The sequence below is a fragment of the Andrographis paniculata genome, unplaced genomic scaffold, assembly GCF_009805555.1.
Source record: "Andrographis paniculata isolate CXL003 unplaced genomic scaffold, ASM980555v1 Contig65END, whole genome shotgun sequence".
NCBI lineage: Eukaryota > Viridiplantae > Streptophyta > Magnoliopsida > Lamiales > Acanthaceae > Andrographis > Andrographis paniculata.
In genome coordinates, this window is record NW_026137601.1 from 3140057 (window position 1) to 3163614 (window position 23558).

Below are 23558 nucleotides of genomic sequence, written 5' to 3' on the forward strand. Positions count from 1 at the left end.
CTCTTCCAAAAGGTAACATGACGAAATATACACAACCATTTAGAAACCGGATCCCAAAGCCTATAACCTTTATGCTCTGACCCATAACAAGAAAACAGCATACACGCGCACGAGGTTCCAATTTAGAACGTTCATGCGGAGGGATAGCGACAAAACCGACATAACCGAATGGACAAAGGGTACTATAATCGGGCGGCTGACCGTATAGATGCTCGAAAGTGGTGTTATTATAGAGGATAGATTATGGAATACGATTTATGGTTTAGACAACAGTAAGGGTGGTTTTTTCCCATAACCTATCAGGACAAGAAACAGACAAAAGGGATGCACGAACAATATCTAGAATGTGACAATGTTTGCGCTCAGCGCGACCATTTTGTTGAGAGGTGTATAGACAGGAACGCTGCATGAATGTACCTTGAGCACATAGAAAACTTAATAAGGTAGAATCTCTATACTCAAGGGCATTATAAGTACGGAGGGTCTGTATAGGACAAGAAAATTGAGTTCGAACCATTTGAGCAAATTGAATGTATGTTTGAGGTAATTTTGAACGGTGTTTCAAAAAATATATCCATGTAAAACGGGAGTAATCATATATAAAAATGACATAATAGCGACACCCACCCACAGAGGGAACAGGGGAAGGACCCCAAATATCAGAATGAACTAAGGAAACGGTTTACTTGCGACCAACATATTTTCTGAAAAAAAAAATCAGGCTGGTTGTTTTCTCAAATGACAGTGTAAACAATCCAATGACTAAAAACGAGTAGGACCTAAATGACCCTTACTAACGAGAGACTGAATTTTAGAGAAAGACGCATGACCAAGACGAATGTGCCATTGAAGACTAGGGGAAGAAAAGGTATTAAGAGAGGTATGAGTAGTAGTAACAGAGAAATTACTTGGAGGAATTTTTAAAGATTGTACCTCAAATAGTTGACCCACTTCCCGACTTGTCCTAAGAATTTGACCCATATGTAGAACCTGAACCTGCATACCAGAAGAAGAAAATGTAACAATAAGTCCTTGCTCAACTAGATGGCCAACTGATACAAGATTTAAAGTCAATTGAGAAATGCAATAAGTATCAGAAAGAAATATAAATAGTAGAGATACAGATCCTGAATGAGTAATATGCATGCGACTCCAATTAGCAATATGTATGGGCAATGAAGGAGACACATGATGCACATCAGTCAAGAGGTCAAGTGTAGGTGTCATATGATGGCAACAACGAAAATCAAAACACCACAAAATTCTCATACCAGAAAGGGGAATTGGAAGCAAAAACTTGATGCAAGAGAGTCACGAGATTCTGAACTGAGGAAGTCATGACAGATCAACTCCGATGACAACCAATCACGCCGGTATACATCAAGAAATCAAAATGAACAATCCAACCGGTAACAGTCGCAAAACAATATCAACTCTGATAACAAAACCAACCACATTACAACGTAGGGAACCGAAGTAGGAGGCGACGGCCGAAAAATTATGACGGCGGCGTAAGTGATTTTTGCCGCAATTTGACTTTTCGATGGCAAGGTCACCAGATGACGGTTGGTCCAACGGTATGGGCAGTGTCAACTGGAGAGTGGCGATGGACGGCAAACAACGGCGATGGACGGCGAACAACAACGACGACGGCTACTAGGGTTTTGGTTTTGGAAAATCGGGCTCTGATACCATGTTAGAATATAAAACTGAAATTCTCTATTTCTATCATAAGAATACATATATATTTATAGTGATATACAAATCGTCTAAATAAGACAAGAATCCTACGAATCTCTTAAATAAGGTTACTACTATAAGTATAATATTTTGTTTTTAAATATATTTTAACACCTCTCCTCAAACACAAGATATGATTGAACAAACTTGAGTTTGTCAGAAGTACCAAAAAAGATATAGCCGATATCTTCCACGTACGAATTTGAATTCACCAAGATTGACTGAAAGTGGTGTAACCGTCCACTGCATCTGAGTTAGAAGCAGAACTCTCAACACCGTTAGAGTTGGAAACAGGACTCCCTCGCTCAGAATGTAACTAGAGTCGAAAACAGGACTCGCTCACTCTATAAAGTTAAAGTCGGAAAATGGACTCGCTCCCTCACAAGACAGCTAGAATAAAAAACATGACTTCCTCGCTCTCAATAGAGTTAGAGTCGAAAACAAAACTCACTCACTGTATAGAGCTAGAGTCGGAAACAAGACTCGCTCGCTCACAACAGAGCTAGAGACGGAAATAGGACTCTCTCGCTCTCAATAGAGTTAGAGTCGAAAGCAAGACTTTCAACTGCGTTAGAGTCAAAAGTAGACTATGTCAGTGGAGTAGTAGAGACCCAGACAACCTGAAAATAACAACATGACCGTGAATAGAAGCAAATACATTAATAAAATATAAAATATATGGGATATAACGGATCATGGATGTACCTGAAGAGAATTTGACTATGGTACTATGTTAGAAATTTTGGGGAAAAATAATGAGATTGCGTTATTGATCATCAAAATAAGAGGTCTATATATAGACAATAACAAAACAGACTCGATAGAGTCAAATCTAAATAATATAATATATAGATAAGATCAAATCTAAATATAAATATACTAAATTTAAAATTGAATATTTAAAATATTCCAACATATCTCAACAAAGTAATTCTAAAGAAAGTAATTTAATTATAGTGGATGGGCAAAGTATAAATTATATAAATAAAAAGTATCAATAATATTTTTTTTTAATATTACATAGATAATTAGTTTAATTTTTTGTATAGAAAAAATATATTTATATAATATTTTAAATGATAAATAAATATTTAATGCATTATTTTTTAAAAATATTTTAAATATATATATAAATATAAACAAAAATGAAATTGCTCTGATCATTTGAACACATGCGTAATTAGGACTTAATTTTGTAAAAAATAAAATTTTATATAATATAAATAAATAAAAATATATTTATGATTTATATATATTAATTTTATATAAAAAAAGAAAATTTTAAATATAGATATTTATTTATTAAGAAGAGAATGGTAAAAATAAAAAATATAAAAATTGAGTATGTTTATATGATGTTATTTATTATCAAATTAATGAAGTTGTTTTATTTATTAAAATATATTTTAAATTAGTATTTTTTACTCAAGAGCCATATAATACAACTGTTTTTTTAAAAGAACATTGAATTCTGGCCAATGAATTTAAAACCCTTCTTTGGATATCATTAGCCATAAAAAACTGATACATTGGAGGTACATGACCAGAATAAATAATTGATTCTTCAACTTGTTCTGATGCTCCAAAAGGATTGTCATTTGCCTCCATTTTGAAGACCTGGTTGCCTTCCTAGAACACCAATTGTTGATGCAGTGTTGATGGTACACATTTAGATGCATGAATCCAATCTCGTCCAAGCAGGATTGAATATGTGGTATCTGCATCCACCACAAAGAAGACAAAAGAAATCTTCTTTGGACCGACTTCAATTAAAGCGACCAACATGCTTTCTGATCTGGTTGACTGCCTTGTAAAGCTAGTCATCTCAAAATCCACATGAGATAGATTATGAATTCCCTTTCCTAACTTCTTGAGAGTCTTTAATGGCATTACATTGAAGACGGCCCCATTATCTATGAAAACCTTTGTGATTGGTTTCCCACAAATATGAGCATTAACGTACAGAGGCTTCAAATGAGACGCTATGCCTTCTGGAATGAGAAGGAAGATTATTGGAGGGACCTCTGATTGAAAGTCAGGATCCGCAATTTTTGCTCATTCTGGCTCTTCTATAGACTCATCCACCAGACTTGCCCACAAAGACTCTTCCTCAACCGAATTAATTTCTGTCATTCGGCAGGGGATACATGGCCCTAGTCGAGATTTGACAGACCTTGAATCCTTCTCTGGAATTTCGTCTCCGACTTCAATTTCGGGTTAAACAGTCAGAGATTCCAAACAAAATTCCTCCAAAGATTGGTTAATGTTAATGTTCTCACAATACTGACATCTGAAACCCTCAACTCTTTCATCAGTCAAGCCTTTACCCTTTCTTCGCATGGACCGACCTCCCTCATTGTAATTAGCAGTGTCTCGTATGCTGGTCGGCAGCTTTGACGAGGCGAACTCAATGGGCCAACCTTCTTCTGCCTCATTCAGCTGCTCAAACGAAACGATCCTGATGGACCGACCTCTTTCAGTATACTTAGCAGCGCCTTGGCTGTCGTTCGGTTGCTTTGCTGAGGCGCCCCGTATGTACCGACCTCCTTCCGAAGAATTGTAAGTGCCTTGCATACTTGGTTGCCTCGATGAAACAACCTTGTCTCTGTATCTCGCAGCGTACCTGCGCTTGGCATTCCGAATCTGAGTACGATTCATGCCTAGGAAGCGAGGATCCACATCAATTGGTAAAGGTTTCTTATTTCGAGTCCATTTGCTTCCGACCGCACCCGTCCTCCTGGTCGGGTGGTCCCGAACCAAGGCTTGCTGCTTTAATTCCACGTTAAAATAACCATCTTGGTTGTCCTATTTTTCAGCCACTGTTTTTTCACAAACCTTGAGTTTCTCCTCTAGTCGGCCACTGTTTGATGAATTCCTTTTTTCTTTTCTGGAAGTTGCTTGTATATTAACCATTGCTGTGGTTACTTTTTGAAATGGTTGTTGCTCCACTCCCAAAATAATATACTTAAGCCGACCTGCCTTAATAGCCTTTTGGATCTCATTTCGAAAATGAGTGCATTGACTTGTATTATGTGTGAAGGAGTTATGTCACTTACAGTACGGCCTCCATTTGATTTCTTCCTTAGTAGCCAACCTCTGCCCCTTTGGAATTCGGATCTGACCATCAGTTAGCAGAATATCAAATATCTTATCGGCCTTTGAATTGTCAAAGGTCAGTTGCCCTTTAGCTTCTGTTCCTGGTGTTGGCTTTAACTTAGAGCATACATAAGGCTTCCCTGAAATTATTTCGGCCGCCATCTCTTCTGTTTGATCATAATCAAAGTCGTATGCCTCTGTTTCCATACTAGTCATATGTTGGCCTTCATTACGCCTGAAATTCTGATCCATTTTCCTGAAAAGAGATTCTAAACGTCCAGCCTTGGATGCGAGACTTGCCAAATCCTCGACATCATGTGCAGTGAGCACATCCCTTAGGCGACCATGCATATTTCGGACCACTAAGTTGGTCATCTCTTTTTCATTGATTATTGTAGGACACCGTCCTTTCATCAATCGCACCCTTTCAATAAATTGTGAAGCTGACTCTTCTGGATATTGTTTCATTTCAAATAAATCAGTCAAAGAAACCATTGGCAAGAGATTGAAAAATCTGGCATGAAATGCCATCTCTAAACCTTCCCAAGTTTGTATTTGCCCAGGTGGCAGACTTACAAACCATGAAAAAGTTGTCCTAATTAGAGACAATCCAAACAATTGTAACTTGTAAAAAGGATTGTTACCAATTTCCCCTAACTGTGCTGTGAAACGCCCCACATGCTCTATAGTAGAGGATCCATCATCTCCAGAAAAAGCATGAAAATCTGGTGGCCTGTAATTCCTTGGGAGAGGATATTCATTAATAATCCTTTATGGAAAAGGTCTTTAATAAGCAGGTCGGTTGGCCATCTGAAGATTTAGAACAAACTGAACCCTCAATACGTGAGCAATTTCATCACCCAAACGAAAATGTTGATGATCAGGAATATCAATGGGATTTTGCACAGGAATAAGAATAGGATCTTGCACATGTCCCCCTGGCCTTTCCTCTCTTGTAATGTTCGGTTGCACATTTTCAACCCTTGGTCCCAAAGGAATATTATTTGGGAAAGTCAGAGGAGTCTTTTCCCTATCTGTTCGGTTGAACGTTGTGGCGCTTGGAAGTGTGCTATCCACATATGATGGCCCTGCAAAATTTGCTTGCATTATTGATGGTGACACCCCTGGCGGCGTCTGGGTGGGTTGAAGAGTAACCTTTGATAATGCTTGATCTAATATGTTCTGCATAAGATTTTGTTGCTCGCGCAACATGTTCTGCATAACCACAGGTTGCTGATTGTTCATTTGTTGAACATAAGACAACCAATCGGTAGGTGGTTGGGGAATCTCCCCTGAATTTGGCATGACTGGTGGTGAAACATTTTCTCCCGCCGGTGTTGATGATGATTGAGGTTGTGAGCCTGCCATACTGAGTTTTCTGATGATTCGGCCAGACCTCAGTCGTATGAAATTCTCTGTTGATCTAGGATCAGCAATCTTGCCTTTCTCCCACCGTGGTCGCCAATTTGTTGATGTATTTTTTCAACAAACAAAAAGTAAAATTCAAAGATATGGAAATATCCTTAAATTTGATTAATTAGTGCCTGAGATTAGAAATCTCTAAACGTTGTACGGTACATAAGAAAATTAACTGGAAATTTAAATGCTGGAAATTTAAAGTGGTGATCCCCGAATCTGATTTTGCTTTTGTCGAAGTTGATTGAAGATGCCTTCTCCAAAAAAATTCAAATCCTTAAATATTCCTTGAGAAACGGTACTGAAAACCGTCGCCCGAACGGTTACCACGCCACTTTTTTCAACCGTCTGCTCACCTTTCTCCTGCTGACACGTGCCCTCAACCGACCAAAGTACCATTATGCTTACTCGCAATAGTATCCGACTCTCTAGACCGACCGCAAACCTTCCGCCCTTTTGGCCCGACCGCAAATCTTCCGCCTTGTTGGTCCGACTGCAAACCTCCCGACTTGCAGACCACCAGACTTGTTTGGTCCAGCCGCATACCTCTCGACTTACAGACCATCCGACTTGTTGGTCCAGCCGCATACCTCCCGACTTACAGACCATCCGACTTGTTGGTCCAACCGCATACCTCCCAACTGACAGACCATCCGACTTGTTTGGTCCAGCCGCAAACCTCCCGACTGACAGACCATCCGACTTGTTTGGTCCAGCCGCAAACCTCCCGACTTATAGACCATCCAACCTGCGGACCTTCCAACTTGCGAACCTTCCGACCTGCAGACCTTCCGTTTTGCAGACTTTCCGACCTGCGGACTTTCCGACCTACGAACCTTCCGACCTTCGGACCTTCCGTCTTGCGGACTTTCCGACCTGTGGACCTTCCGACCTGCGGACCTTCCGTTTTGCGGACTTTCCGACCTGCGGACCTTCCGTCTTGCGGACTTTCCGACCTGCGGACCTTAGAAACATGTCTATTTCACCCGATTTTCTCACACCACCCCTCGATCAATCAAACCAACCCAATCATTGGCCCATGTTCTCCTAGTAACTTGAGATTTTTAACCTAATCATAATTTTCATACATAATATAATGAAAATAGACCGACTAAAAATTAGTAAGTATCAATTGATTTAAGATGGAAAGAGTATCAATTTTGTTAATCATAAAATATTATGTTCTTTCTATCCATCATATCTATGTATTTTTATTTTTATTTTTTGTTCAAAAAAATATGTATTTTTTATTTATAACAAATAATGTTTACATATTTATTAATTTATATCTTTAAATATTTTACTTATTTGTATATATATGTCATCTAACATTTACACGTTCAATATATCTAAAATTTTCTCTCACTTTATTAATTTACTTATATATTTTATAAAATATTTTTACTTTTATGTCACACTTTGTTAAAATTTATGTTCAAGTCAAATATATTTTTATTGACAAAAAAACTTAATAAATAATATTTTTTCTAATTATTGTAATTCTGAAAAAACTTCAAAGATATTAAAATTCTAATATAACGAAAGCCTTCCATTTGTTAGAGAAGATACCATGTCTTTCTTCTTTCCTTGAAAATTTATTAACGCATTCACCCTCCAATCGACCGCACAAAATCGAAGCGGCATCAGTTTGGTTTTGTGCCCCATTCTCTCTCTATTGCTTCGTCTTCTCTTCTACACTTGGGCAAATCAGACAAATTGGACGGCAGTTGGGGATCGATCGCCGGCACTCAGACGGGGATTTGAATCCATGACCTTACAGACACACGTCCAACCCTCCATACAACCAGGTCATCCGAGACCTTTTATTTTTGTTTTTTCTTTGAGTGAGTTATTGCAGATGTTTTTTAAATTCGAAATATGAATCTTAATTTCAATTTGAACACGTGAGTTCCGGAAGTGTTTTTTCAACCGAGCTTTATACATATATTTTTCTAATTTTGAAAATATTAAAAAAATAATAAAAAGTATAAAATTTTATAAAAAAAATAAATAAATAAATAAATACTTCTTTTTTAAAAAATAACTGTAATTTTATCAAAATTAAAAAAAGAAAAAATATGTAAACAAAACCTAAAATAGTTGTAATAAAACTATCAGAATATTCAAACACTTGCCCCCAACTGGTGTTTCGGGCTTTACTATTTCAGTGATAATTATAAATCCTAACGAACACGTTTTTTGACCGCCAACGCTTAACACGCTTTCTCCAAAAAGCATAAACACGACTTTACAAATTGCACAGAGTCGCGTCTTAATATCCCACCGTCTTCCTCAACCATATTCAGCAGCAGCCGCCATTAAAAACTCTGAAAAATTGCTACCAAACTGTCTTCCTTCTTCATCTTCTTCGGCTATGGAGTTTCGGTTGAACAATATCGCGGATCTTCCAGAAGACTGCGTTGCTAGAATTCTCTCACTAACTTCTCCGGTGGACGCCTGCAGAGTGTTGGCAGTATCGAAAGGATTCAGGTCTCCGGCGGAATCCGACGCGGTGTGGCGCAGCTTCTTACCCGAAGACTATCACCAAATTGTCGCGTCAAATTCTCTCAAATTTTCATCGCGAAAGGAGCTCTTCTTTCTCCTTTCCAACTCCATACTCATCAATGGCGGTCGTACGGTCTGCTCTTACTATATTCTTCTTCTCTCATTCCACCGTTCGTGGCTGATTAATCAACCGCCAATTCCTGTCTTCTGCAGGTCTTCGGATTACACAGATCCAGCGGTCGAAAGTTCTTCGTCCTCTCCGCGAGGAGTCTGTCGAATTTCCACAACGTCGAGTGGACATGGAAATCGAATCCTGACTCAAGGTTCGTCGCCTGTTGCACAAAATCCTTCGAACTCACATTACATTAATTTGCCCTAATTTTCCTCGCAATTTTTCAATCTAGGTTTTCAGAAGTGGCTGAGCTCATATCAACAGACAGGTTAGAAATCCATGGCAGGATTAGTTCAAAATCTCTGTCTCCAAATACCAATTACGCCGCGTACCTTATTTTCAAACTCTCCGAGAATCCATTCGGCCTCGATTCCATACCGTGCGAAACTCAGATCACATCCAGCAGCAGCAACCGCCACCGCATGCTCGCCGCCAACACGGCTCGCCTGCGCGATCCGACCGGGAAGAACATGCTTCCGCAGCGCGTGTTTTACCAAAACAGGATGGATATGATGAAGCGCTTGGTGAACGACGGCCGTGAAATGGAGCCGCAATGTCGCGGCGGTGGATGGTTGCAATTAGAGCTCGGCGAGTTCGCCGTCGCTGCGAATAATCACGGCGGCGGCGCCGAAGAAATTATAGAAATAGACATTATGGAGGTTAAGGGGCATCAGCTGAAAGGAGGGCTGATTGTGGAAGGGATTGAGGTGAGGCCTAAGAGCTAATTGACTATATTTTTAGGTTAGTGTACTTTTGTGCGATTTGACACAAATTTTTACATTTTTTTTAAATATTAAATAAATAATTATTATTTTTTAATATTATATTATAAATATATTTTAAATTCAAAATTCAAAATCCCATACCGCTCGAACAAACACACCCATTTGTGTGGTAAACAACCAAGCTCCAATCAATTAAACTAAATTAAAATAGGTAACATTTTTATTTATTTATTTCTTATTTTTATATCCCTATGACTTGTGTAATTCGTTTGATGTGTTCAAGAGCAATTTCATCCTACATGACATATTTCTTTTTTGGCAGTAAATTATATACTTTAAACATATATTAAAAGCACTAATTCATAAAAATCAATACCTATCCATCCACCCCATCGTCCATGTCATTTTTACCCTAAATAGTCTCATCTCACTTGTTCTCTCCGTAATTTGAAAACTCCGTCTCGCCAAACACCGATATCGTCTCTCGATCATAATCATGCAACATCCCTCCCTAAATCTACCGTCAATCCTTGTTGCCCTAATTGTGGTTATTACATTTTCGTGGTTCCGGCAACAGACAACTATTCCTCTTTGATTTTAAATTTTGCTTAACTATTTTTTCAAAATTTCTTTTGTGAATGAAAAAATCTCGATTATACCATCAAAAAAATCTTCATTGATGACTCGTTCAATCAAAGGAAGTGGTATATGGAATTTCTATTATTGGTGTGCTAAGATAAGGTTCATCTTCGACAATTATATAATACGGATAATATACGCAGACATTACGTAATGTAAAATATTTTTATTCAAAAAATGACATGGACCTGCAATAATTGTAAAACACGATTGCAGAACTCTGAATGCATGCTCCACATCTTTTTTATACACATTTTGCTTCATTGCAAAATATTGCTTCTTCACAGCATCGTTGATTCATGAATAGTTTGTACTAGTGTTAACTAGTTCGGGTATAGTATTGGCTAAATAATATTTCGTATTATACTATGTTCCTTGAATAACATAATATACCGGTGTAATAATAAATTGTATAAGATTGGAAAATAAATTTAATGACTTGAGCACATTAATGTCATTATTTTGTCCCCGAAAAATCAAAATAGGCATGTCATATCCAAAGATCATATTAAGTCATAGCTTCCAAGATAATTATCGGTTTTTATTGTCTAGCAAACACAGTGGGACAATTTTTTTCGCTTCCAATGCATACAATCTAAACTACCAGGGTGTGTTCTTTTAGTAAGATTCACAATACCCAAAATTATATTTATTTTCAAAAAAATTAATATATTACACACACTTATTATTTGTATATTATTTAAACAATTTTTTTATATCTCACATAAATAATATCTCCTTAAACAATTTCACTAAACAAACAAACACTCAATATTCCCGAAAAATAATGATTATGGCTAACATGCATGAGCCTCCTCGTCGCATCATTAGCGTTAGGTGATTTTAGGTAAGTTCCTACAAAAATTTCAACATGATCACAAAATTTAACTATTAATTGCATTTGACTCACCAATTTTTACATATCCGTCTATTGTATCTGCTAGTACACCATATGGCAACGTTCGAAAAATAATGGTTGCTTTTTTAAGATGTGATCATCCAAATTTTCCTGCTCTTTCACTCCATTGTTGAAAATATCTATCATAAGATTTAACACTCTCAATAATATAAAAAAATAGAGATCGAGACATTTGATACCAACGAAAAAAACATTAAATCGTTGTATCTTGGATTTCATCATTGAAGTAAACATTGAACAAATGAAAACTTGTAGTTTTTCATAATCAAAATTGGTCACTCTATGGTTTAGAATTGAATCACCCGAAGAAAAAAAAAAAAAAAAAAAGCTGATTGAGTATATAAAAATTATTTTGTAATATTCTATTATTATTTTGAAGCATCTAGAGTGATATTTTTTTGTGATACTTCGTATTTATCACTAGAAGAACCAATATTGTTGTAATTCATTGTGAAGTGAGATAAATTATATGTTTATTTTACACTTATATGTTTATAGAAGAATTTAAAATACAAATATTATTCACTATTGGATACCAATTGAATTAATATAATTCATAATTCAATGTTGGATGCAACCGAATAGATACAATTCAATATCCAACATTGAATATCATACATGAAATGATACCATTTAAAATTAAATATTTCATACCAACTCAATGGATATAATAAATTGAAATTCAACATTGGATACCAATTGCATGAACATAATTCAATATCCAACATTAAATATCATATATGAAATGATACAATTTAAAATTAAACATTTGATACCAATTAAATAGATATAATTCAATATCCAACATTAGATACCAATTGAATGGACACAATTTATTAGATACCAATTGAATGGACACAATTCAATATTCAACGTTAGATACCAATTGAATGGAGACAATTCAATATCCAACATTAGATACCATACAATTTTTGTCTATATATACTAAGTTTCAAAAGAATTCATCACACAACATCTAGTATCATCAAAATCTTGTCATATGGGCGTATCAATCTAGAGAGAAATTCTTAGAAAGAGTTGAAGAAGCATATAATGAACAAAAGGGCATAGATTTGTAATGTCAACTCATTATAATGTCGATGAAATAATATAACAAAAGTTGTTCAAAATTAATTGTGTATCCGAAAAATTGTAAGTATATATAGATTATATGTCACGATTGAAATTTGATATGTTTGAATATATTTATTGAATTCAAAGTTATATGTAGTTGTGATTGAGTAAAGTTGTAATATCTGAAATATCGAACATTTAAAATAAATTTCAATTTCGACCATGTTTAGAATTCACTAAAAACTTTTGCGGTAAAATTTAAACTATGAGGCAACAATCCGAATCACAAAGAGCCAACTATGTCTCTTCTGATCCTAATAATCCTATTTCTACTTCTAAATTTATTCAATATTGCAAGGACTTTCAAGTTTTCTATTAATTTAAATGAGGATGTGGGTGACTCTTCGAGTCCAAAACTCATTTGAGTGAAGAAAGCTAACCTGATAATAAAAATTGAAAAAAACAATAATGCAATACATTAAAAAAAAAAAAAAAAAAAATCAAAACAAGAACTTTTTTAATTGATGCAAAAAAACCCTAAAATGGAGGATTACAAAGAATCAAATAAACATGATAAAAATTATTAAGAAGCTATTGATATAATAAAAATAAATGTAAAAATATTTGTAATATATATAGTGGAATTTATACTTACTAAATAAAAAACTAAATATATTGTGTTTGAACAGTAAAAAAATAATAAAATATATACAAAACATCACATTGTAAAATATTTTTATAATTATTAATATCTAAAAAAAAGACCATGAATCTGAAAGGACAACTTCCACATATCTCCATAATTTTATATTCATATTCTTATTTACTCTCTATATATTAATTTTATCTTCTATATTCTCTATTTTTACAATTTTTTTTCACTCCCTATTTAGGCAAAACAGCAAAAAAAAACCCTGTGGTTTACCGAATCTGTTGAAAACTCCCCGTGGTCCTAAAATTCCAAAAAACCTACTCGTGGTTTGTAAAACGTTGCACACTCGCCCCCCCTTTAAATCACACTGACGGCGTTAAATTTTAACCTTATCAGACCGTTATGCCCCTGTGTTTCTCTCTCTTTTGTTCTTTCTTCTTCTCTTCTCTCCAACTTCTTTCTTCCATCTACTTTTCTTCCCCAAATTCTTCTTCACACATCTTTTTCCTCAATTTTTCTCTTCTTCTTCTCCAATTCCTTTTCAAGCCATAACAGTTCCACTTCTTTCTTTTCTTATTTATCCTTAATTTTTCTCTTCTTCTTCTCCAATTCTTTTTCACGTCATAGTAGTTCTACCCGCTTCTTTCTTTTCTTCTTTTCCCCCAATTTTTTTTTCTTCTTCTTCATCTCCAATTGTTCTTTGAAGAATGAAGAATTGGAAAAGAATAAGAAGAGAAAGAAGATGACGGGCAGAAGCGGCTGGAGCAGGGAAGAAGGAAAGAAGAAAAGAAAGAGAATAAAGAAAGAAGGGAAAGAAGAAGATGAGAAAGAAGGCATCAAGTTTTTTTTTCTCCAATTTTTATTTTTCTTCTCTATCTATTTTTCCCCAATTTTCTTTCTTCTTTATTTTTTCTCCCTAATTCTTTCGTACACTGTTGCAACGAGCAACAAGTTCTTTTTTTCTTATTAGATTGATTTCAAATCTTGATGTTAAATTAAATTTTTAGATTTTGGGGTTTGATAAAAACAGAAGAAAGTAATTCTGGATTTGGTAAGAACGAAGAAGAAGAAGGAGGAAGAAAAAGAAAGAAGAATAAGAAAGAAGAATGAATGAGGAAGAATAAGAAAGAAGAAGAACAAGGAAGAAGAAGAACGAGGAAAAAGAAGAACGAGGAAGAAGAAGATGTTGTAAAAAGTAGTCATTAGGGTATTTTAGTAATTTTATACAGAAATATATCACTCTATGGACCAAAAATCGCATTTCAGGCGCGTGCTATACAACCTCCGTTAAATCCTAACGGATAGGAGATTTTTTGCAACATTTTGGAAACCACAAGTAGGTTTTTTGGAGTTTTAGAACCACGGGGAGTTTTCAGCAATTTTCGGAAATCACAGGGGAGTTTTTTTGCTATTTCGCCCCTGTAAAAACCCTATAGTACCCTTATTTAATTTCTTTTATCATTTTTCTTTTTTTTTCCAATTACACTTTTTTATAATTTGTTTATACTTTTTACTAATTTAAATATAAAATAAAATATTACAACAACAAAAATAATAATTGACAAGAAATAATGATAATAATAATATTAATAAAATATATAATACAAAAGTACTCATAACTCTTACATTATAATTATATAAAATATTTATAAGAAAAATATTGATCTCAATTAAATATAAGTATGAATAATATAATAAATAAGTTGAAAATAATAAATTTTTATTTGAAAAAATATTTTTCTATTATAAAAACTACTGTATTGTAACAAATCCTGCAAAAATTATTGAACCATAAGTAAATAGATTCTATATACAAAAATTTATTTATATAAAATAAATATATTTGTTCCATAGATAAACAAATAATATAATTAAATATTATTACCTAAGAGTTTTGGATTATATTTGGTGGATAAAAATATGAATAAAAAGTTATTTAGAGGGTAAAATTGGTAAAAATGTGTAATAATTATAAATAGGGAGTGATGTGGAATAAATAGAGAGCTAAATGAAAAAATTATATTAATAGAGACCGATAAGAAAAATGATTTAGGAATTGAGAATTTTAGGAGAATTAACCCTTTAAGGAGGAATATACTTAAAGAGTAAAAAATTTCTTGTCACCAAAACAAATTTTATATATTACTCTCTCCGTCCCAGATACCATGTCCACGTTGTCGTTTATGTCCGTCTCATATAACATGTCACTTTCCTTTTTTTGGAAAATGATTACACACTTTAATCTCATTTTAAATTTTTATTTTAATTAAACTAATTAATTATCTTAATCTTAATTTATAATTATTTATATTATAGGATAATTATTTTCACTAATACATTCTTAATTATCTACTAATTAAACCCCTCCTAAAATACCGTATCTACAGTGTAGCAGACACGGTATCTGGGACGGAGGAAGTATTAAAATTTAATTAAAATAAGATTAAGTTTACTTACTTCTATATACTCTTTCTATATGTTAAAATTATGTCATTATTTTTTTTCACTAAATTTATGTATATTTTATTTATAATAAATAATTTTATTTTTGTATAATTTTATTAATTTTATTTTTATAAATAATAATCAATTTGTGACTCAATCTTTTTATTTACATCTTCACTTATATTATTTTTAATTATGTTTTTATATTACTCCTAATCTGCTTTATTACTTCCCTTACTTTAATATTAGATTGTTATTATTTTTTAATTTTTATATCCAATCAAATTTACATAAGTTTGCGAAATATTAAATTTGAATTTCTTTTTAACAAATACCCATTCTATTTGGCTTTAGGAATCTCATTTACCTTTTGCGTTATGTATTTAATATTAAAAATATCCTTTTATTTATATAATTTTTTGCACAAAAATATCATTATACTAGTATTATAAAATACTAATGAAAGTATTTTTGCAATTTTTTCTTAATTTATACTACATTTTGATACAATAATAAATATTCAAATATCAACACGCAAAACATAAATGAGATCCTTAGAGCCGGACAATGATTGTATTGTGGAGGTATTTTTGGCCAATGACAAGTGAGGCCGGTAACGCACAAACCCGTACAACCCGAAACCCGGATCCAGCAACCCGAACCAAACCCGTTCTCTATTGAGAACCGGCGGTCTAATGCTGAACCGCCCGAATTGAACCGCACCGGTCTAGAACAGTGCAATATATATATTGCTTCTGCCCGGTTCAGAGAGGACACACACTCAGACTCTCACTCTCACTTTCTCTATCCCTGACTCTCAAATCCTCTCTCTGAAAAAGCCCTAATCGCGACGGCGATCGAGCGATCTTCCTTGAGTCTTCTCTGGCGATCTGTCCGGCGATTCGACTGGTTCGATTGAGTTCCTTGATAAACAGTCTATGCTGAGGCTGTTCCTTGGTTCGATTTACGATTTCGAGCATTCCTTTATAATGTATTGATTATATTGTGGTTGGGAGGGATTAAACTTAAATCTTTTGTGTTTTCCCTTAGATCGTGGTGATGTTCGCATGTTGGATGCGTTTCCGTGGATGTCGGTTGTGTTAGGGTTGTATTGTGCGTTACAGTGGGTGTTAGAATTGATTTTTAGATTGGATAAACTGAGTCCGAGCATTTGCTTTCGTTTAATAAAAGATTCTTTAAGTTCTTTGGTTTAATTCGTGTGTTTCTTGTATATATATGGCATATTAATCTTGAATGTGTAACAACAAGTATTATATTTTAACATTTAGTTTTTATTCAAATTCTATATTCAATAATTATATTATATATATATAAAAAAAAAACGCAATTAGGCAAAACCATTGTAATAACTTTATCTGATTAACTTCGATTTATTAATTTTTATTTTTACATTATACATAATATATTTTTAAAATATTGAATCAAAAATTTTATTTTTACTTCAAAATATATATCAAAACCAGTACTCACCCAATATATATTTTTATTAAATTCTTGTTTTTCTAAAATAATTAAAATACAAATAATATTGAAACAAAAATTCAAAACCAAACTCTAGATAAAGAACTAAACATCCCAAAATACCTTGTAAATATTTGATAATTTATCATATTCCGATACTAAATTTGTATTTATTCTAATTTAGAAAAATCTTTGTTTTTTTTTATGACGTGGGAACTGCAGCCGCTACCCGAAAGTGAGCACCGGTAAGCCTTCGGCCGAACCTAATACCCTGTAAACCAGGCCTGACGAGAAAGTCAGACTAGGTGAACCATATGTGACAGGTGACCTGAAGCGTCGGGCTTAGGAAAATCTTTGTTGCTCACCTATAACGTTGTTATTATTATTATTATTATTATTATTATTATCAATACTAATAATTATGTAAATTAAAATTTAAAATCAAAACAACCCAAAGACACCCATAAATTATGAGTGTTGGATGAAGGTCAATTTTATATAGTGGATCTTAACACACAAATCTTATTTAAAATTGAAATTACGATGTATTATTATTTAAAAAAAAAATCAATAATTTGAAAATTATTAGAGACCAAGTGGGGCCCAGTCAGGTCAACTAATGCATACATACCATACCAATACCAAATACCAATTCAACTATGCCGTGCTGTGTACAGCCCAACCACAGGGGCATCCTCGTCATTTCACACTCCCCCTTAAAGATGCACCCGAAAAATAATTAATATTATTATTTAAGTATTACATCAATAATATCTATACAAAGAACATGAAGCGAGATAAGTCTGATTTATTTTTTTTAATTAAAAAAAAAAAAAGCAAATGATAAAACATTAATAAAATTATTCGGTGGGGAAACTTTATAATATAAATATACGATTCTGATTTTATTTTATTTTATTTGTTTTGTAGATAATAATAGTATTATGTATGATGTAATAATGTTATTTTAAATTTATTACATTTATTACAGATAACGTTCACTTGTTATTTTATTTTTTTATTTTTATATTTTAAAGGCGTATGCATAATATAAAAAGCTGATGCGCTCTTTGCTTCCATATTTTAACGTTTCTCTCTCTCTATCTCTATACATATATATATCTTATTATTTTATTTATTTTTATTTTTATATACGCGGAGAGAGGAAAGAAGGAACGCTCTAACTTTGCTGGGAATTGGTTTTGAGGATTCTCTCCAAACTCGGGGTAATCTTGGGTCCGTTTCCTGGAATTGGGTTCTTTTAACTAGGGTATAAAAATCTAATTGTTATTTGTTTCTGATCGAGATGAATCTGTTCGGTTTCTTTTCGAAATAAATGGTAATTGCTATGTGTTGCTATGTGTGAAATTACATGTAATCTGATATCGTTGGATGCGATTGCTTTATAGGGTTATAGCGTTTTTGCTTCTTTGTTTCTGCTATTAGAAAGAGTATTTTGTTAGTTTGCTTGGAATTTTAAATTGATCAGTGGGGGCTGGAAATGGTAGTGCTTTGAGTTGATTTCGATCTAGGGTTTCTGATGGTATGGTCAATTTGGGGAAAAATCGGATCGGGTTGTCAAGTTTATCTTGATTATTTTCTCTGATGTTAATTTCGTGGTAGAGGATATTAGGGATTAAATCTTTGAGGTTTTGCTGGGGATTTTATGTGTTTGGGGAAATTTTTTTAATGGAAACTTACGGTATTGTGTGTCTTTCAATATTTGATTTGTTGAATTGATATTCTCTGATACACTTGACTATTGAGGAGATAATCTGAAATTTCCTTTTAATGGTGGATTAGTTTGCTTCCAGAGCATTGTGGATAATTTCTTTCTTGTTTCTATGATTTGAGGTTTTTATTCTTTTTTGTTTTTTATATTAAATGATGGTTATCAGAGCTCGTAGATTAAATACGTGCACGTGGACACGTAGAAAGGAATTAAACTATGGTATGGGATGTTCGTCAACTGGATTTTGCACGCATTGTTTTGATACTATATATATTGTAATTATTGGATGGTGTGTTCTATCGTTTTTACAAGTTTTGTTCTGTATTTTTTCATGTGCGAACAGATGGCGAGAGGAAATATTGGGCGAAAGCGTAAGACCAAGAACAAGGTCGTGTTGCAAACAAATGGTTCGGATGAATCTGATGAAGATTATAGGGTGGATGAGGATGAGGAGGAGTTTGATGTTTCAGAGGATGATTGTTCCTTTGCTGAGGATGAATCGGAGGAAAGTTTGGGATTAGAGGAAGAGGAGGAGGAGGATGAGTGGTCATACAAGAAGGTTAAGAAAGTTGCAAAGACTGGAGGGAGGAAGGGTTGTCAGGTGAGAAAGAAAAATCGTGTTACAAAGCGAAGAAAGAAGAAGGTTGTTTGTAGCACAGAAGAAGAAGACTATGATGATGAAGGTGATGAAGATTATGCTTATGGTGCTAAGAGGCAAAGGAAGAATAAGGTGTCGTACAAAGAAGAGGATGATGATGAACCTGAGGCTCACCACGGACAAGATGTCGATGAATTTGATGGAAATTTTAAAAACCAACAATTTTCTTGTGGTAAAGAGAATTTCGAAGATTCTCATAAGGGAAATCCAAGGGAGAAAGATGATCTTTCGTATGAGGAGGAAAAGGAAGATGATGATGGTGATGATTCTTATGAGGTTGATGATGAAGATGATGATGAATTTACTCCAAGTCAGGTTTTGAAGAGAACCAAAAGAAATAATGCTCATAAACAGGTTTTGGGGAGAAAAAAGTCTAAGGTTTCTAATGAGGTTAAAGACGAGAATCCTATTTCCCAGAAAAAGAAAACGAACATGGGGGGATGGGTTTGGGGAAGAAGGGGGAAACGGAAATTAAATGTGAATTCTGACTCTGATTTTGTGAGCTCGGGATCATCTGACTATGAATACACTGTCTCTGAAGAGGAGAGAGAGCAGGTTAAAGAGGCAGGTAAATTTTGCACAAGGCTGACAACTCGACCGAGGAGTTCAAGACCTTTGAAGAATGTCAAAAATGAGGAAAAGATGCCTTCAAAGGCGAAGCGCCTAGGAAAGAAAGGCAAGCAAAAGGAGGTAGAAACAAAAATCGAGGTTGGGAAACAAGTTTGTGGGATTTGTCTATCTGAAGAAGGGAAGAAAACCGTAAGAGGAGTTTTAAATTGTTGCAGTCATTACTTTTGTTTTGCTTGCATTATGGAATGGTCGAAGGTGGAATCCCGGTGCCCCTTATGCAAGCAAAGGTTTGGAACCATTAGTAGAACTGCAAGAGGGGAGGGTGGACGTGATCTACGGGGTGCAGTTTTTCCAGTTCCTGAACGTGATCAGGTACATTCGAACAAACCCTTCAGTTTTAATCTATTTAACTGATTTGATTTGTGATTTTAAAATTTACTTGCCTCAATTTCAATTTTTATCGACAGGTTTATCAGCCTTCTGAAGAAGAGCTTAGGGGCTATCTCGATCCCTATGAGAATGTTCTTTGTACCGAATGCCTACTGGGAGGGGACGATGCACTGATGCTTCTTTGTGATCTCTGTGATTCTCCTGCTCATACATATTGCGTCGGTCTAGGCCGTGAAGTGCCTGATGGAAATTGGTACTGTGACGGCTGTAGGCCGACAGCTCTTGCTTCGTCAAATTCTCAAGCTCTGAATTCCTTCCCGGATTACGGCGCTAATAACAATGTGTCTGCGGCTTCATCTCCTGCCACTGCTGTCCGTGAAACTTTTGATCTCAATGAGGCATATGTTCCCGACACCCCTTTGAGTCAAGAGTCTGGTCATCATCAATCACCTAGGAATTTTTTCGGGCATTTCCAGTCCCCTTTTTCTGGATCTGGGGCATTTACTTTGCTTGAAAGACGACGGATACAGCGTCAGATACATCAGTTTCTTAACAACAGGCAACGGCAATATGACCGCAGTGTTGATGCAGCAGCCCCGGTGCCGAGCATCAATCTTTTCGGTTCACCCATTACTCCAGCAAGGACTGTGCCACAAAATATGTATGTTCGGGAAAGGTCAACAGACTACAACTCACCTCCATCGGTGTTTTCTCCAAGATTAAGCAGGCTGAGGGGCGAACCGTTTTGTAATCAAGCTTCGACATCCACTGAGCAGTCTTCCGGGGGGTTGCTTCTAAATGAATTTAATGGAATCAATGGAAGGATTGGTAGTAGTTTGGGTCATTCTCAAATCCTTCCTTGCAGCGGTGCATCAAACAGCGGGCCTACTTCTAGCACGCCGCCGTATCAGTTTAGAGAGGTGAGCTACATCCACCTTCTGTAGATATACCGATAACTTATGCAGTCAATACTTAAAACTATATATCCATTATTTTTTATTTCCTTTTACTTTCTGAATTTAGTGGCAACAAATATGGAACTATAGTTTTCGAGAAAGTAGCAGTGCTACTCAGTGCTTTAGTTATATATTAGATAACAACTGTTCTCCTGATCAAAATTGAATCCTGGCATGTGTTGTGGTATGCCGTGATGCCTTATAATGCTCGTTGCCAACTTGAGCTTTTCATGTATAAATTTGTTATATTTTTTGGCTTTCCTTTTTTTGTCTGGACTTAGATGTGCTAAAATATTTGTGCACTGCTGTGAGAGTATCCGAAGGCTCCACTGAGACACAGATTTTTGAAGTTTCAAAAAATTTGATAATAGTAAAAAAGAATTATTTGATATGCTGTTTTGTGAGAAAGATTATGTATTTGATGAGTTGTTTTTCTAAAAAAAATTACTGTTGATGAATAGTGGCAAATACGCTAAAAGTGTATGTAAACATCTCTCTCTTTTTTACTGACTCTTGTTATCTGTGACTCGACTAAAACAGGCTGCTGTACCTTCAAGAACCTTGCAGCCTAATCCGTGATGATTTCGATGGTTGAATTGGAGGTCAATCCCTTTCTTCCTTCCCATAAGTTCTGCTACAATTGCTAACTCCACCATGATTGAACTTGATTGGCACTCGGTCGGCTATCCCACAGTTGTGTTATTTCCTTTGGTCTTAGATTGGATTAGATCAGATCAGATCAGAGGAGTTTCTTAAATGATGAATATGGACTTCACTAACTGATTTCTGTGATTTTGTTGTTATTGGTAGATGTTATCGACTCTCTCCTGTGCTGCTTATTATTGGGTTTTGGATTTATTCAGCAATTGTCATGTCATTAAAGGGCGGGTGGGGTCCTGCAACATTGTAAGCCCGTTGTAGCATGTTTGATATTTCTTGCAACATTTTTTTTTTTTTATTTATTTTCTGGTTGTTCTTGGTTAGAGAATATCAACAATCGATTCTTGCCTGTAACTTGTATTTATTTATTTAAGGATGATGATGATGGAACATCAATTGCAGGAACTCTTGTTTCTGCCGCTCTGCTCCTCTTTATTTTCGAAACTTAACCTGAAATATAGTCGCTACATTATGGTCATCGTATGAAGTTGTGACATTTTTCTTTTGTGTAAACTTTACCTATTGTAAACTTTACCTGTAAACTTTACCGGAAATGGGCATGGGTATGCTTCACTTATATCCTCTATCGAATTCCGCCATTTCTGCATCAATCAAAACTATCCCATTAACAGTCAGTCCTATATAGATAAAAATGAAAGCGTCGTGCAATTTTTAAAGTAAAATGAGATTTACGTTGGGTTTTGGATCGGGTTTTCTTACACCCTAGCTAGTTAGCTAGCTAACTCCATCATCAAGGCATCCATTTTCCGGATCCATCGTCGTTTCCATCTTCCCGATCCATCGTAGTTTTAGTGATTAAACATCATAGACTCAGTTCACAAAGAAGATTCTAGAGAGTTGAAAATAAAAATTAATATTTAATATAATATTTTTAAAGAAAAAAATATAAATAAATATTACAAATAATTTCAGAACAGCTTATATAAACAAGCTTTATGACAGGGGAAGCAAAAAGGAATGCAAAACCAATAATCTTTTCCTTTGGACCATAAATTAATATTATATATATTGTTGGAAAATGATCATGGGATTGATCAAAGCTAATAAAGAGGTCAATTCTTCAATATCATGGCGGAAACTAGCGCGGAAGCAAAATGTTATAATTTATTTAATATTTAGTTAATAAATTTAAATAAATAATAATGACAGAATTATATATAAATTCAGATAGTTTTGGAGGACAAATGATATATAAATAAATAAAAATTAATATTTTTAATACTAAAAAAATCATAAAAAATTGACCCCCGAGCCCTAGTGTAATTCCGTCCCTGATGGTGGCATTGGGATGATACAAAATCCAAGGAATTTGCATTTCTGTAAAATATGGTTGTTTTATGATTATAACTTTCATGTGCATAAGATTATGAATTTGCCTATAGTTGTTCAAATTTGAATAGAAAAAAAATCACACAGAATATCTATAGACTCAGTTTGATATAAAAATTTATGTATGGGTTCCTAGACGTCCACGAAAATTTAAATATCAAATACAATATGTATCCTTTTTTACTACCATCTTTGTACACTACTATAAATTATATTATTGTCACGGAAATATTTGCCGCGAAAAGTATATGATTATGCAATAAATTTAATAAATTATCGAAAAAAAAACATTGAAGAGCATTAATTGCACTTTTCGACAGAAGACCGCAACTAATTGTTGAAATCGAACAAATTGTTGCATCATTCCGCGACAATGA

General features: G+C 34.5%; 2 protein-coding genes across 6 annotated transcripts; both read left to right on the forward strand.

The window, feature by feature from the left end:
* Positions 1–8577: 8577 nt before the first annotated feature.
* On the forward strand, positions 8578–9957 carry LOC127262178 (F-box protein VBF-like). Its single transcript, XM_051290734.1, has 3 exons — positions 8578–8890; positions 8971–9080; positions 9162–9957. Exons 1-3 carry the CDS (start codon positions 8627–8629, stop codon positions 9652–9654), a joined length of 867 nt encoding a protein of 288 aa, XP_051146691.1. The 5' UTR covers positions 8578–8626; the 3' UTR covers positions 9655–9957.
* Positions 9958–17951: 7994 nt separating this feature from the next.
* On the forward strand, positions 17952–22309 carry LOC127262174 (uncharacterized). Of its 5 annotated transcripts, none has more exons than XM_051290719.1 (4): positions 17952–18091; positions 18941–20197; positions 20293–21135; positions 21712–22309. In XM_051290719.1, exons 2-4 carry the CDS (start codon positions 18941–18943, stop codon positions 21748–21750), a joined length of 2139 nt encoding a protein of 712 aa, XP_051146676.1. In that variant the 5' UTR covers positions 17952–18091; the 3' UTR covers positions 21751–22309. The 5 variants fall into 5 exon arrangements, with proteins under 5 accessions (XP_051146676.1, XP_051146678.1, XP_051146677.1 ...); XM_051290721.1 differs by having other exon boundaries at positions 17965–18101; XM_051290720.1 differs by having other exon boundaries at positions 17985–18135.
* Positions 22310–23558: the final 1249 nt, after the last annotated feature.